At 42.6% G+C, this 15,713-nt stretch overlaps 2 protein-coding genes across 4 annotated transcripts in view; both read left to right on the forward strand.

Moving 5' to 3' along the window:
• arhgef2b (rho/rac guanine nucleotide exchange factor (GEF) 2b) overlaps window positions 1-5,500 on the forward strand; it is a 61,497-nt gene extending 55,997 nt beyond the window's left edge. For both annotated transcript variants that reach the window (XM_083679666.1, XM_083679667.1), the window contains 7 exons: window positions 890-982; window positions 1,348-1,406; window positions 1,571-1,612; window positions 1,897-1,947; window positions 2,075-2,452; window positions 2,905-3,082; window positions 4,085-5,500. In XM_083679666.1, coding sequence (XP_083535792.1) covers window positions 890-982; window positions 1,348-1,406; window positions 1,571-1,612; window positions 1,897-1,947; window positions 2,075-2,452; window positions 2,905-3,082; window positions 4,085-4,167 — 884 coding nt within the window. In that variant the 3' untranslated portion in view covers window positions 4,168-5,500. The remainder of the gene's footprint in view (window positions 1-889; window positions 983-1,347; window positions 1,407-1,570; window positions 1,613-1,896; window positions 1,948-2,074; window positions 2,453-2,904; window positions 3,083-4,084) is intronic.
• A 385-nt stretch (window positions 5,501-5,885) lies between these two features.
• On the forward strand, window positions 5,886-14,235 carry LOC310810540 (annexin A2-like). Of its 2 annotated transcripts, XM_083678336.1 has the most exons (13): window positions 5,886-5,899; window positions 6,736-6,799; window positions 7,274-7,370; window positions 7,710-7,804; window positions 8,124-8,237; window positions 8,435-8,525; window positions 8,644-8,723; window positions 9,038-9,097; window positions 9,274-9,364; window positions 9,848-9,943; window positions 10,601-10,659; window positions 12,742-12,852; window positions 12,999-14,235. In XM_083678336.1, exons 2-13 carry the CDS (start codon window positions 6,752-6,754, stop codon window positions 13,059-13,061), a joined length of 1,005 nt encoding a protein of 334 aa, XP_083534462.1. In that variant the 5' UTR covers window positions 5,886-5,899; window positions 6,736-6,751; the 3' UTR covers window positions 13,062-14,235. The 2 variants fall into 2 exon arrangements, with proteins under 2 accessions (XP_083534462.1, XP_083534461.1); XM_083678335.1 differs by lacking the exons at window positions 12,742-12,852; window positions 12,999-14,235 and adding an exon at window positions 11,032-11,830.
• Window positions 14,236-15,713: the final 1,478 nt, after the last annotated feature.

Consider the following 15,713-nt stretch of genomic DNA (forward strand, 5'->3'; position numbering starts at 1 on the left):
ATACCATGCCATATGGTATGCTGTACCAGATGCCATATCAGGGTTGGATCATGTAGATGTACTCCTAAAGGCTGTTCTAAGGTCAGTTTCCTATTCGGAGGGTAAGGAGATGTAGCAATCTACCCCTAAAGACTGCTTTAAGGTCAGTTTCTATTTCAGTGAGTGCCCAGGCCTAACACCTAATGGCCGATGCCATGTTTGCTGGTAAGAGATTGTAGAAACCTCCAAACCAAGGAGATCTCCGATCTGCAACATTGTTACCCTTTGCTGCTGTCTTGGACCAGGTCTCTCTTGAAAAATAGATGTTATCTCAGTGAGACGAACCTGGAAAGATAAATCCAGAGGTATGGAAGTAGGTTTAGCTTGTCCTAGAGCCATGCCAGAGGGTACGATAATGCCTCTTCCAAAGCAGCAGGTGTGAAAGGACACCTAACACGGGGCTTAGCCCTGCAGGGGAGCTCCAGTAATCATACACGAGTAAGATGCCCTTCAGAGACTCTCCAAGAGGCAACCTGACCTAAGGATGACCAGGGTATTCTGTCCTCTCGCCCCTATAGAAGATTTTGTTGCACTCTGCATTGAAAAGGGCAGTTTCGCCTGTCATTTCTCAGCTATTACTAAATATTTCTCTCTTCGAGTGGTGACGCACTAAATATAGGCCAAATATCTCACTGATCCGTTCAGCTGTTTTCATTAAAAACAGATTGTGTGAAATATATATGTCGAGTATATATATACACGGGTTAATTTGGTCATTTTGATGGTTGACAGCAAGTGAGATAATTAGGCATTGAACATATATATGTGTTTCATGGTATTTTTCCACATATCCTTTGTCTTCGGTGTTTAATGTGTGCCCTCTCTCTTCCTCTCTCTCTCCCTGAATCAGTTGACAGGCTGAGTGAGTTGCTGCTGGGTTCGAACATTGAGCTCCCCTGCAGTATCAACGGTGACCAAAACCACACAGTGGCGCCAGTGAGCAGTGAGTGATTTATTTTGTTCCTTCTTTTTTTTCTTTTACTGTATGAGTGAGAAAACATGGTGTTGCTGATTTTTCACTTCATGTCATTCTCTTCTGGACCAGAGCGACAGTTGGATTAGTCTGTGTCAACAAAACAAAAGTAGCTCTGACTTAATAGTTGCCTTCGTATCTCTATTGTTGCCGTTAAGACAAAAATGCAGTGTTTCAAAAATTAGCCCATATCCTTGACTTTGATCCATTCCATGAAAAATAATGATGAGAATATTGACCCTTCCAAACATTCTGTATCCCTCCAAAACAATATTCTGACAATGTTTCTCCTTTTTGTGTGTGTATCTATCTATCCCCTAATCCTACCTACACAGATGGTGATTCCATATCCGTCAATGGAACACATGAAGTCAACGGTAGTCCAGCCCCCAAGGTGAGGATGGAGAGGCTATGCCAAGTAGTTGGTTGGAAGTTGGTTGGAAGTAGTAGAGTTGGAAAACAGTTGTATTATTATCAGTAAACAATTGTGGTTGTAATACCATAATCTGTTGCTTTTGTGAATTCAATGCAATAAATATTTCTTCTCCACCCCTTTAGGACCGAAATGGTAACCAACTACAAGACAGACCCCTTAACGAGGTATGACTAGTGAAGTTTCTCACAAATTAAAGGTACACTCAGCGATATGACATTATCACGTGACATTGGATGACTTAAGAGATGTTTCATATTCCCCCAAGCAAGACGTTTCACTCACTATTGATTTCTTCGGTGTACGAAGACGGCAGTGCAACGTGATAAATTACTAAAGCCCCCCCCCCTCCTGTGGCTACATCATATTGCAGAGTCTACCTTTAAAGATGTCAGATTATAAACTTGACTTTATGACAATATGATTATATTGATTTATGTTTCTGTTTCAGGAAGTGTGTCAGAGGCTGGTCAACCTCAGTGCTCAGCTCCACGCACTACAGGTCAGGCTACAGGACATACACAGTGATATACACATATAAACACATTTGTCCGTTTCTTTTCACTTTGTCTTTTTCAATTGTGGTTACAGCTTCTCTCTCTCCTTCTTTCCTTCTCTCTCTCACTCAGGCCGCCGTCATTCGCCAGGACTCCGTCCTCGAGCTGTGCATCACCTCCGGCCCCGCCTCCTCCACGGCCATCCCTGCTCCCCTGAACTCCGGCCCCAGGCTCTGCCGCTCCATGTCACGTGACACGGGCCTCGACGCCGGCCCAGGGGCGGCCATGTTGGGGGAACTGGCTTTGCTGCAGAAGCAGCACAGTCTGCTGCAGGAGGAGGTGGGGAGGCTACGCCCCCTAGAGGCCAAGATGAAGGACAGCGAGAGGGCCAGGGCACAGCTGGAGCAGCAGCTGAAAGAGGCACAGCAAAGCAGGAGAGGCAGGAGAGGCAGGAGAGGCAAAGGAGGGAGTAATAGCGACAAAGTCGACATCGTAGTAGTCTCAGAGCAGGTGAGTTGATGTTACTAGCCAAAATAGTGCAGTCTGAGAAGAGAGAGCCTTGTGGGAGAGCCTTTTGAAGAACCCATTTAGAAGCTTTTGTAAACAGGGTTCTACATGGAACCCAAAAGAGTTCTTCAGAGGGCTCTCCCCCAGGTACAGCTGAAGAACTCTGTATGGTTCTAGGTAGCACCTTTTTGTGTGTGTAATAAAGTTCTGCTTGTGTTCTGGTCCCCACCTGAACTGCCTGCCTACCTTGAGTGTAACTGTGCTGATGATGTCACCATAAACCATGATAATGGACACTATAGTTGACCTGAAGGTGACAGGAGGGGCTGGTGGAGGTAGAAATCGGAGGATGGGCTCATTGTATAGAATGCATATAATGGAATGAGGAATGGTTCCACTAGCCTCACTGGTAGTTGAGGTTCCACAGGATATGACATGTTCCCACCCTCCATCAGGCTCCACCCAAAAGAAGAGGGAGTGGTGACAGCGAGCCAGGCCCTGTCGCCCCATTGGCCTTACAAGAACCAGTGGACCAACTGGACGGCGTACAGGAAGGCAGCGAGGAAGAGGAGGAGGAGTCGGAGGAAGAGGCAGAAGTCGTAAAGATTTCGCCGCGAGCTGACAGTCCAAGAGGTGAGACTTGTCCACAACATGATTCAGACACAAACACAACGTTGTACAGGTACATATTGTACAATGGCGTCAAATGAACACATCATTGGCGCCAACTCCTCTTTCTGAGCTGAAGATCCCACCTCAAACTTATTTTCAACCATCAAATTCAACTCTGTTTATTACAATATTCAGAGATAAAGTAAGATCTAACCCTAACCCTTACGAGTGACGAGTATGAGTATGAGTCACTGATTATGTTGTTATCAGAGTGGTAGAGAGGTCGATTATCCAAATTCCATTTAACTGCAACACACCTACAAGTAGTTAAAGAGGAATGTTCACTGGGAGCCACACACACACCCTCCCTCCCTCTCGGGTTCTGACCTTTTGCCCCTGCCATATCTCATGTCATTGTTCCTCTGCATGTTATCACATCATATCTATCTCTGTCTCTCTGCCACTGGATTGTCAGTTCAGCTATTTGCAGAAAGGGCAGAAAACCTATCCTGTTCCTCCCTCCCTCCCTCTCCCCCTATCCCATCCTTCTTTTACACTGGCTGCCTTTACAGCTACAAACGCTTGTCTGTCGTTGTCTGACCGTTCGTCAGCCTTCTGACTGAACAGTAATTTGATGACCGTCTATCCAGATCCTTTCACCCGCTGTATCTGTGATCAAGACGGAAACAGACAAAGAAAAGAGAGCATTTAATAGTACTCATACAGCCACAGCCTCTAATCTTTTTTGCTCACACTGTTTCTAACCCCCCCTCCCCTCCTCCTCCTCCTCCTCCGTCTTCCTGTTTACTTAATGGGTGGTGGATAACCATTCGGACAATATTGAACTCCCTCAGTCTGACATTATTGTCCCAGTCAGTGTCTTGGAACGTGGAGTATATCAGTATGTCAGAAAGCCTCTATTGACATGACTGAGCTCATCCTGTTTGATCAACCCACTAATCAAACATGAATGCAACATTAACAAGATGTTGAATCATGGCTAACCTGCTGTGACCTCCCCAGATCTCCAAGACATCCCGGAGGAGAGCGAGTGTGGGCCTGAGGCACGGGAATCTGAAGCTGATTCCCAGACCGCTCCCAGTTAATGACTACCCAGGCCTTTTTAAGACCATAAACTGGACATGCAACCGGGGAAAAAACTAACTTGAGGGCTGGACCAACCTAGTTTCAACTTCCAACCAACAAGACCTTAATTGAACTTATCTTCAGTGATTTCATCTGTTCTTTTTTGCTTTGGCATAGAAAAACGACCCAGGAAGCGTATTATATCTTAGAATGTCATGACATAAATTTGTTCTGAGATGTTGTATGATGTTTTTTTTATATGTTATTCAAATGTTATGTTGAAGGCTTCAACCAGGAGATTGATTCTCTCCCCATCACCATTTGAAAAAACAAAACAAAGAATTTCTTTTTTGGAAAAAAAGAGGTATTTTGGGAGAGACTGGGGACAAGATTCATAGCAACAAAGTTATTCCATGGACTTAGATCTAGGTATCCACTGATACCAGTAGGAACTATGATATTACTATGTACTGTAACTGTCTGTCATTATTTTAACTGTCACCTCATTTGAGACCTGGCTTGTCTGTGGTGAGGCTGACTGACTGAAACTTAACTCAGACCATTGAAGGACCATAGAGGAGGGGGGAGGTCAGGAAAGGGGGGGTATATATATACTGTATATAATTCTTTAAACGTTCCGCGGGTATTAATCAACTCTTGCCCCTCACCCCCACTCCCTCTTGAACGTAAACACTTGAAACTACTCTTTCTAGAAAAGCAAGGGTAGTTGGCCGTAAGGCGTTTTGTACTTGTAAAATGGTGGGGAAGGTGGTTTACAGTTAACTGATTTTTGAAGGATACACATACAAGGACCACATTGAACCAAAGTTACCATTTACAAACAACATTGTTGATATACTGTATGAATTACTCGATGATTTGGAATGACTTAAATGTTTCTGGGGTATTGTGACCTCAAATCTAACGTTAAGTCACACGTTTCTTACATTAACTACTAATGTAAACAAAGTAAATGTGGTGTGCACTTAATTATTGGTTCAGTCTTGAGGGTGGAATGTATCTGGCTTATCTCTAGTTTGGTCCTTAGTTCCTTAGCTAGGTGAGCTTACCTCCCTAGACTCAGAACAACTGTATTATTAGGAAAAGGAAATTATTTGACTGGATTCAAAGTGTGTTTCCTTATTTGAACTACATCAAAAAAGACCCGTGTTTTTCTTATATGCTACATTATATTCTTTACGAAGTATCTGTCTGTATAAATATTTCATCCATTCTGGAAGAAATGAAAATTTGACTTTGTAAACGTTAATGTAATTTTATTGTCTTTTCATTCTTTTTATTTCACTTACAATTCTTGTAATGTTTCGTGTGCTGTTTATAAATCTTACAGAAATCGAAAGTGTCTTGGGTGTCGTCATTAATTGGTGTGTCTAAAGTCGTGTGTGTCTGTCTCTGTGTGTATGATTCTATCTTTAGTGTTTTTTTGTTTATAGTTCTTAGTAAAATGTCCATCTCCATCTAGCCCTTCAAGCAGTGCGTATTTGTGAACACAGTCTGTAAAATCGATTAGGATATTTCAATGTTCGATTAAGATAAACTACCTGTCAATGGAGACGCCCATGGTTAAAGTAGATAAGAAAGCTACACTTGTTTTTACAGCCAGCGCTTGGAGTAGGCTGGTCAACATCACATATAGATCTACATATGCAGCCACACCCGTAGCCTGGGACACATTAGGCAACATCACACATCATACGGATTCTCCCGAGAAGCGGACACGACAACTATCAGGTACGCTTCATTATCATACACAGGTGTTCGTCGCATTTGAGACACAATTGGTTGGTTGAATATTGATCTGTATTGTGTTAAAACATCAAAACTGAGTTGTAAACCCTAACCCATCATTATTGAACTCGGATTTCAAATATTTAAGACAGAATGATCAAATCTATTTGTCAGTTATTTTCTAATTGGATTTTCGTTTTGGAGAATGTCGCGCAATTTGCATGTGTAGCCTAAATTGATGTAAACACAAAATTAAATACATTATAGGTCTCTCTGGTACAAGTATGGTTGGACAAATTCTAGATTTCTCTGACGTGAGCATGGCATTGTTTACACAAGTATACACTGACATGCAACAAAAGAAGCATTCAGGTTATCCACAGAATTGATTTACCTGCACTTGTGTTGAATTGGTCACCTGGAATCTCAGGAATTAGTAGTAAGCGAGATGAGGCAATCAAAGAAAAGTGCTTCTGAACAATTTCAACCAATTCATGGACTCATGTTTAATCTGTTTTCTTCTTCTCTGAAACACTGTTGCTTGCGTCGCCTTGAGTCAGCTGTTCAGTTCTGCTTTATGGCACTGTATTTATGGCACTGTATTGATGAGCTTAATTAGCTGTGCGCTATATGCGACACTAGGGGGCAGCAAAATAATATTGAATGGACCATGCTGCCTGAATGCTGTGTGTCTACTCTGTTTAATGCAAGCAACAGTTAGGCTTTGGCCCTTAGTTATAGGATGTTATATAGGATACTATTCGTTGGCTGATGGTCAAAGTAAAGATGGAAAGAAAGGTCCACACAAACTCTTATCTTGCCTTGTATCTCTGTCGCAGTTCTGTCGCACCCATTATGGAAGATCTCCTTGAAACCATAGAGGTCCAGCCTCCAAAAGCTAGCGTAAGTGAACCAGAATCATTTTTCTCAGTAACTCCCTTTCTCAATCGTATAACTCTTTCTAGCATTTAGGGACTTCATGCAGATATAAAGGTATATTGGAAAGGGCAAGACTGCCCTCTGGTGAATGACAGTACTGTAGGTGGAATTGCTGCATACACATATCAATTCTTTCAAATCCATACATACGTGCCAATGGGCTAGGGTTAATTTTGATTTGGGCCCAAGGGACTGTCTTCTTGCTTTCTGTCTTTCTATTCCTTACAACGCTGATATGCCCCCCCCTTGCTCTCTCAGTCAGGGTAACACTTTACCAGATGCAACCTCTTTTACAGTAAGTGTTGCCTAGTCTCACATAGTCTTATAAAGTCATATAGATGCAGACATACAGCATGAAACTGTAATAAAGGCACTTCAGAACCCTGCTTCAAGACAGGAAGTGACTCAGCAACGTAGTTCTCTCTCTTCCTGTTCCAGGCCATGTGGTGGGGCACACTAGGCACGGTGCGACCGTTCCCAGACTTCAAAGCAGAGAAGGACGCCCGCTCTCTTCAGACGGCCCTGGAGAGTAAAGGTACAGTACAATGAATTTCAAGGTTTCCCATAGCTCTCTGCAGTTCTGGCAGGATGCAGAAGCTAAAAGGTGGACCGTTGATGTTTTAAGGATGATGTTGATGCATGCTCCTCATGAGTTCAATATTAGATCAGCCTTTATTCGGAAAGGCCCTGGAGAATTTCTTGGCTTCTTGTTTTATGCAGTAGTTCCACCCCCCAGCAGGAAGAGGTTAGAGCCTCATCAAGTCATATCGGCTGTGGCTTTTATAATCTGTATTCAAATGATGATGATGATGATGATGGGGTGTGTGTGTGTGTGTGTGTGTGTGTGTGTGTGTGTGTGTGTGTGTGTGTATAGTCATTGATGTGAACACTCTGGTGAGAATCCTGACCAATCGGAACAATGCTCAGCGACAGAGCATTATGGAAGCCTACCAAAACCTTACACAGAAGGTACCATCACCTAAACATTGACTGACTGACATTCAGAGCCCTGATCCCCACTACACATAATACTGTTACACTAGTTAGGGAGAGTCACTGGAAACTGAAGGAAGAGAGCAAGTCAGATACACTGGATTGGAACCTAGCCTCGACAGTTTCTATCAGACCTGGATCAAATATGTCAAATTCTTTCAAATACCTGAGCTGCACTTGACAATGGCACTAATGGAACAGTGCCAAAAGTATTTTTTTGGTTATAAACAAGTATACTCCTCGGGAGTTAGTATACAGTTAAATATTCTGGTATCCATGCCCCCTCCCTCTGTAGGAGCTGTGTCTGGCTCTGAAGAAGGTCTTGTCAGGCAGCCTGGAGGAACTCATATTGGGGCTAATGATGACCCCCACAAAGTTTGATGCCCACCGCATCAGACAGACCATGGAGGTGAGTCTCCTTCACATCCACTCTCAGTGTAGATGAAGAGAAGGAGACAAGGAGACTTCAAGAGACAGATTGATTGTTGCATGGTATACAGGGCAACAAAAATAATGGAATAATAATAATCGAAATGATCTGTTACAGATTTTATCGTGTATCTGTGTGTGTGTGTGTGTGTGTGTGTGTGTGTGTGTGTGTTATAGGGTCTTGGCACAGATGAGGAGGGTCTACTGGAGGTGTTGTGTACGAAATCAACAAAGCAGCTTAAGGACATCACTATTGCTTACAAACAAGGTAACACACACACACACACACACACACACACACACACACACACACACACACACACACACACACACACACTCACTCACTCACACATAACGTGGCACACATATGTTTGTTTTGTTTGCAGAGTTTAGCCGCTACCTGGAGAATGATCTCATCAGTGAGACTAGTAAAGACTTCACTAAGCTGGTGCTGGCCATCCTCAAGGTAACGTCCCTCGTCTCGCCACTGAAGCCCTGCTCAGCCTTGTACAGCTTTAGAGCCATGCTTCATTCTACAACACTGCTATACAGTGTTCTGTACAACATGCTGTACTGTGTAGACAGAAGAAGATACCCGCACACCGGCTAACTGAAGACTTACTTGGTTGAAACGTTGCTGAAATAAACTACATAGCCAGTATCTTCTTTCTTATGTGCAATTTTTGTACCCTTCAGCTGCAAATAAATTGGATGTGTGTACAGTACAGTACAGCACACAACTTTAACTGAGTGAAAGGCACTGTTCTTTAATGTCAACAGAGAGAGGAGACGAACACCAAAGGCCTTGTTGACTATATCCTCATTAACCAGGACACAAAGGTGAAGCTCACCCCATAATCTACATTAGATGTCTTAACACCCAGTTGAGTTGTCCATAGGCAACATTATCTGCTTATTTATTGTGTGTGTGTGTGTGTGTGTGTGTGTGTGTGTGTGTGTGTGTGTGTGTGTGTGTGTGTGTGTGTGTGTGTGTGTGTGTGTGTGTGTGTGCATAGGCTCTGAATGATGCTGTGAGTGGTAAGAAAGCAGACTCAGCCCCCTGGATTCAGGTGTTAACCAACCGAGACTCAGACCATCTCAACAGAGGTTAGAAAGATATTTCTCTATATCTCTCTATCCCTGTTCATTTCAACACCATCATCATCATCATCATCATCATCATCATCATTGTGTGATGTGGTTGTCTCACCTGATTAAGTTGAATGCACTTATGGTAAGACACTCTGGGTAAGATCATCTGCTAAATGATTAAAATCTAAATAAAATCTAAATGTAATCATAAAATCAATACATACACATTTAAAAAAAACAACTTGAGTGCCTTTGTGTGGTGGAGTAGTAGCAGTGCTTGTGACTCTTAGCACATATACTGTACAATTTCCCAGGGCTTGATCCCTGCATCTGCCATCTTCTACTGTGTCTCCCCATCTGTTAGTTTCAGTGCCGTCTAATTAAAGACACATGTGGAAAGGAGAGTGGGTGTCCCAAAAAAAACATCAACGTGTACTTTCATTCAACATTTCATGTTATTGTCACATTGCATCTCTTTAACGTCCCTCTAACTTCCAGTGTTATCCAGGTTAGAGGATCTGAGAAAGGAGGCTGTGAGTAAAACAGTACAGACTCACTTCTCTGGGGATTTGAAACTTGGCTTTCACACACTAGGTAAGAAAGACACAGAAGCTAAATTGCTCTGCTGTGCTCAAGCTATAGATTAGACTGAGTCAAAATCAGGAACACTAATGCTAATAGCCGTAAGCATTAAAGGAGTATTATTACCATTCATCTTTCAAAAACGTTTATTTTTTTCCTTCTTTCGTTTTTTTCTTTAAAGCCCATTTGTATTTGTATTGGGTTCTTCAGATCGTAACAATTATAGAGGGTTAACAATTAAGAACAGGTGTCGAACCGGAGTCACTGGGGTAGTATATGCGCGATAATAGCATTGGACAAACCCGCTAGCAAACTCCGGCACTGAAAAGGTGCTTTAAGTGCATTTAAGCCCCACTACACCAAGACCGGTGACTGCAATAACTGCACACTGCATATACATCATTATCACACTATACAATTTAACAGCACATCAACTGAACTTAGCGCTCTGTTTACACAAGTGATACAATGCACAGCTGAAGATAGTCTTGAGCAATTATCAGATGCTGTTGGTTTTAATCTCTGCTATGCGTTGAGCATGTTAGCATGCACAGAGTGATTGACTTGGGGATATATTTATCACTGTGTGTGTGTGTGTATGTACTGTAGCATAATGTAGTGTGGGGTAGCAGTAGACACGAACAGCTAGCTGACTCTCTTTCTCTCTAGTTCAGTCCATCCGGAGTATTCCTTTGTCCCTGGCCCAGCGGTTACATAGCAATATTAAGGTGAGTCATTATAACACAGGATAATCTAACACTGTTCGACATATCCAGTAACATACTGGCTACATCAATTTGGTAGTCTGTTAGACATATCCAGTAACATACTGGCTACATCAGTTTGATAGTCTGTTAGACATATCCAGTAACATACTGGCTACATCAGTTTGGTAGTCTGTTCGACATACCCAGTAACATACTGGCTAGGGATGGGCGTATCGATCCTGTGGTATCGATACTCACGCACTACTCATTTGGAATCGATTTCCCTAAAAAAATATCGATATAAACTAAAAAATAATAATTGGGGGTGTATGCATCACTTTCAGCTGTTTTGATTCCTTACTTAAATTACTATGTGCCGGGACACCCCTTTAGGCCTGTACTGGCGGCGTATTGAGCTGGCCCATGTCACGTGACAGGAGACGAGCGAATGAGCGTCAACGTGAGACACAGCCGACAACGACACAGCCAGAGCCCGCTCAGCACGAATGCGAGAGCCGGAGGAAAAAAAAAGATATGGCAGACAAAAAACGAAGCGTGGTGTGGTGTTATTTTTCACCAATCGATAAGTGCAGGCGACGGTTCCAAAACATTGAGCACAACCACACTCTTGCAGCCAGCACCTTTTTGGACATTCGCTTCAGAAACATTGTGTTCTGTGATTCTGCAACTGTGGAAATGATTAAATCAAGGATCATCACAGAGATGCAAGCCCTGGCCTGCGCTGAAACACAGTCAACCAGACATGAAGCCGCTGCGACTGCATCAACTGTGACACAAGTGACACAAGGGTCACCTGCTGAGTGTTCATCATCCAAGGGATTATGGCGGGAGTTTGACAGTCGGGTTGAGGCTTGTCAGAGCAAACGCACAGCAAACACAGATGCATATATTGAAATGAGAAGATACATGGAGGAAAAGGTGATCCCAAGGAGTGAGGACCCTTTGATTTGGTGGAAAAAAAATGAAGCCACATTTCCACTGCTGAACAAAGTTGCGAAAAAATACCTCGGAACTGTTGCAACGTCTGTTCCAGCAGAGAGACTCTTCTCTAAGGCCGGAGAAATAATCAGCCAGAGGCGCAATCGTCTTAAAGCAGAAAATGTGAATATGCTACTTTTTCTGAACAGCAATCTGACACTTCAGTAAAGTGTGACGACATATCTTGAGTGCACTAAAGGTGTGATGGTGTCAGACATTTTTCTAGTTCATTTGAAGTTCATTTTCTCAGGGAACAACTGTCTTTCTTATGCAGGTTTATAGGATAAGGAAATCCTAGTTTATTATGATCTTTATGACCTCTTTTTTTTTGCTTCAGTGAAGTGTTACATGTTTACTTTTACAAAGAGGTTCCAAACATAACATTGTTATGATATAGTAGTTGTTTTTGTTTGTTTTGGATTTTTTCCTTTTAGCTTTTTCTACCAAGATTGGTCTTTTTTCTTTTTTTTGAGAAATAAGAAAAGTGAAAATGTGTATGTTTTTGTTCATATTTAATTTATTTCATTCATATTTATGTTATTTATTTTATTTTTTATTTTATTATGCATTGACCATAATAAAGTTTGTATAAATGGTCTGTAATTGTCTTGTGATTTGTCTTAAATGTAATAATATTTTTACTGACAAAAATTGCCAATAAGTATCGGTATCGGTATCGATATCGATGAAAATGCAAGAAAAAGTATCGGTATCGTATCGAATCCTAAAAGTGTGGTATCGCCCATCCCTAATACTGGCTACATCAGTTTGATAGTCTGTTAGACATATCCAGTAACATACTGGCTACATCAGTTTGGTAGTCTGTTCGACATACCCAGTAACATACTGGCTACATCAGTTTGGTAGCTATGGCTGCATTTGGAGAAAGTGTAGCGACTAAGTAATCAGCTGGAAGCTCATTTTACAGCCTATCCAGGCACATCTACAGCCAGGTTTTCATAAGGTTGTGTGTGAGTGTGCGTAATAAATGTGTGTGTGTGTGTGTGTGTGTAAAAAAACACTTATTTCACATGTTCTTTCCTGTGTGTGTGTGTGTGTGTGTGTGTGTGTGTGTGTGTGTGTGTGTGTGTGTGTGTCCTGCAGAAAGGCCGTGTGGTACAGTGGATCCTTATCAGTCAGAGTGAAGAGAACCTGCTCTGTATAAGAATGGAGTATCGCAGACTGACTAACACCTCACTCTACTCTACACTACAGGTACGTACACACACACTCACACTCACACACACACTCACTCACTCACTCACACCTTTATTAGTTATTCTCAATACTAGTCTGGTTTATACAGTTACTTAATCTCTCTTTCTCTCTCTGTCTCTCTCTCTTTCTCTCCACAAACACAGAGAGAATATAAAGGGGAGTTGCAGCATGCTCTCCTGGCCTTGTGTCGCTCTGAAGACCTGTAGAAGAAGAAGGAGGCGCTTGTCATCATGGTCATACAATACAGTATGTCTGTTCTCATACACACTCCAAATGGACGATTCATTCTCTTTTTTCCTCTGAATCTTTCTCTTCTGTAGTTCCAAGTGGTCCTCTGTGGCTCAGTTGGTAGTGCATGGTGCTTAGGTTATGGGTTTGATTCCCGCTGGGACCATATATACTGAAAAATGTATGCACTCACTGCAATGTAAGTCTCTTTGGATAAAAGCGTCAGCTAAATGGCATATATTAGTATATTAAGCCATACACATTTAGTTTCTCTGTCTTAAACTCACTCCTGTGAATCCAATAAATATTGTATGTTCACCCTGTGTATTACATTTCAAATGTGGATTAAATTCAACATCCAAACAATGACAAGTTGTCTGAAGCAGTAACAAACTGGCACCCTGGCTATACCCCTTCTCCTCTCTACCACTGAATGCTATAAGGTGTGTGTTTGTGTGTGTGTGTGTGTGCATGCATGCTTGTGCGGTGGGGGAACCATGAGGGTAGACAGGGGCATCAAATCCGCATGGCTCTCTCCCTCTGTTCGTCCTAATCCCGGGACAATGTCAGCCAAAAGACGTGTATTAATATCCCTCAAGCATCTCATAGCTGACATTCAGATCCCCCCTAACCCCCTTGCCCACCTAACCCCACATGCCCAGGAGCAGGGGCTATGCAACGTCAATCAGTAAAAATAGAACCAGTCTCATCCTATGGTTCCCCTGTCATTGACATAGGCAAGAGGGGTCCACCAGGATTTACTTTTTTGCCACAAAAAAATGTTGGGCCGTCTCCTAAAAATGTGTGTGTAGGCATTCCATGATGTTGCATCTTGGGCTTCTCTTTGTCCTGGGGAATAAATGGTTCTAGTTAATATGGTAATAATATGACTATATAGGTGGTCAAGGGAGCTGCTGGTTACTATAGCCTTGTTTTTTCACCATGTAACTCTCAGATGGATTTTTAAATGTATACACAGCGGTGTGACTTTACCATGTGAAGTTGGATGAATTCAGAGTTATTTGAGATTCGTTAATGCAAGTAATTTGAATCGCTAGCTATTCGGTAGGTGCACGAGCATGTTAGTGCAACGTTATAGATGCAAGACAAAAAGGTTGGTGAGTGAATTATCTTGCTTCCATCTCTGCCGGAAGTCGCCCCACTACTTTGTAGTGGCTAAGTCAACTTTTAACGTCATTTTGAACGTACTGTATGAGAATGAATGTGATCGAATAATTAAAGTTTTCCTTTCTTACCTTTTTTTCTTGTCGAAGTCTTTTTTTTCTTGTGAAGCGACAGATATTATGAAACTTACTTATCAACCATACAGTCTCTGGTGCTGGCGGTAAAGCACCAGCCACACATGTACAACCTCCCTGAAGGTCCTGTGTTTGCTAACCAGGCCAGGCAGGCTTCCCCCCTGTCCCTCCTCTCTTTTACCAAATCTATTCTCCCAGTGGGATTCCACTCTCCTTTAAAAAGAAAAAGAAAAAACAATGCAGGCTTTGGTTACACTTGGTACTAACATTTAGCTATCTGAACATGATGATCAGATTGCGGTACAGCACATCTTCACCTGTTATTAAAGATACAAAAATGCAACTCTTAACCAGGTTGAGATGGTAAACTCACTCCTCAAGTTGAGATACCCCTACCCGCGCCGTCAAATGTCTTGATTTTTGTTGGCGTAGCTGGTTAACATAGGGTAGTACAGAGGACAGTACAGAGGACGCAGGTTCATATGAGCTCGGAGTGCGAGGAAGCAATACTGTTTGCAGCAGTGTGAAGCCTGTTACACTAGGAGGGTTGAGAGTCGTGGAAAACCAAGGTCCTGTGGCAGAGGATAGGCAGTGGCAATAGCTGATTCAGTTGAGAGACTGGGTTGTGAAAACAAAAAAGGTTCAGTTTCCTCTTGTGGGTGCGAATTCCAGAAGCTTTAGGTGGGTCACAGCACAAAACACGTTATGCCAATGTCATGTCCAGCTGTTGAAAAGGCCTTGACCGTGAACGACTGTGGCTGTCAGGAACACTGCTATATCACCTGACAGTAAACTCTCCTCTAGCACCATGCTGAAAGATCTCACCTGCCCCACCGTTGACACTTTGTCTCCAGTGCTGTAGGTCTCCTTTCTTTCTCCATGATGCCATGATCTATTCTTATTCATTTCTTCTTTCTTCATTGTCCACTGCTCTTTCTCTCATCCAATCCATTAATATCTAAACTCAAGGCTACAAAGGAAAACATGTTTTTAGTATCTCATACGTAGGGGTGGAGTCTGAGAGGGGCAGATGGTGCATGGTACGTAGGCAGCATAGCTATGGCTATTGTGGTAGTTAGTACCTGTGTGTGTGTCAGAGAGAGAGAGAGAGAGAGAGAGAATTAGTCGCCAATGTGTGTGTGAGAGAGACAGAGTGAAGGAATGTGTGTGTGTGTGTGTGTGTGTGTGTGTGTGTGTGTGTGTGTCACAGGTTTTGACAGACCCACAGAGTTGAATAATGGATTTCCAGGCCAGGGTCAGGGGAGGAGCCTAATATGGGTTCCAGGAGGGGCATAGTGGTTGGGAGTGACCTGTTTCACCCCCAAATATAAAACCACCTACCCCATGATAGTCTGAGTTTGGTCTCTCGCC

Source organism: Argentina silus (assembly GCF_951799395.1).
Source record: "Argentina silus genome assembly, chromosome: 10".
Classification (NCBI taxonomy): Eukaryota; Metazoa; Chordata; class Actinopteri; order Argentiniformes; family Argentinidae; genus Argentina; species Argentina silus.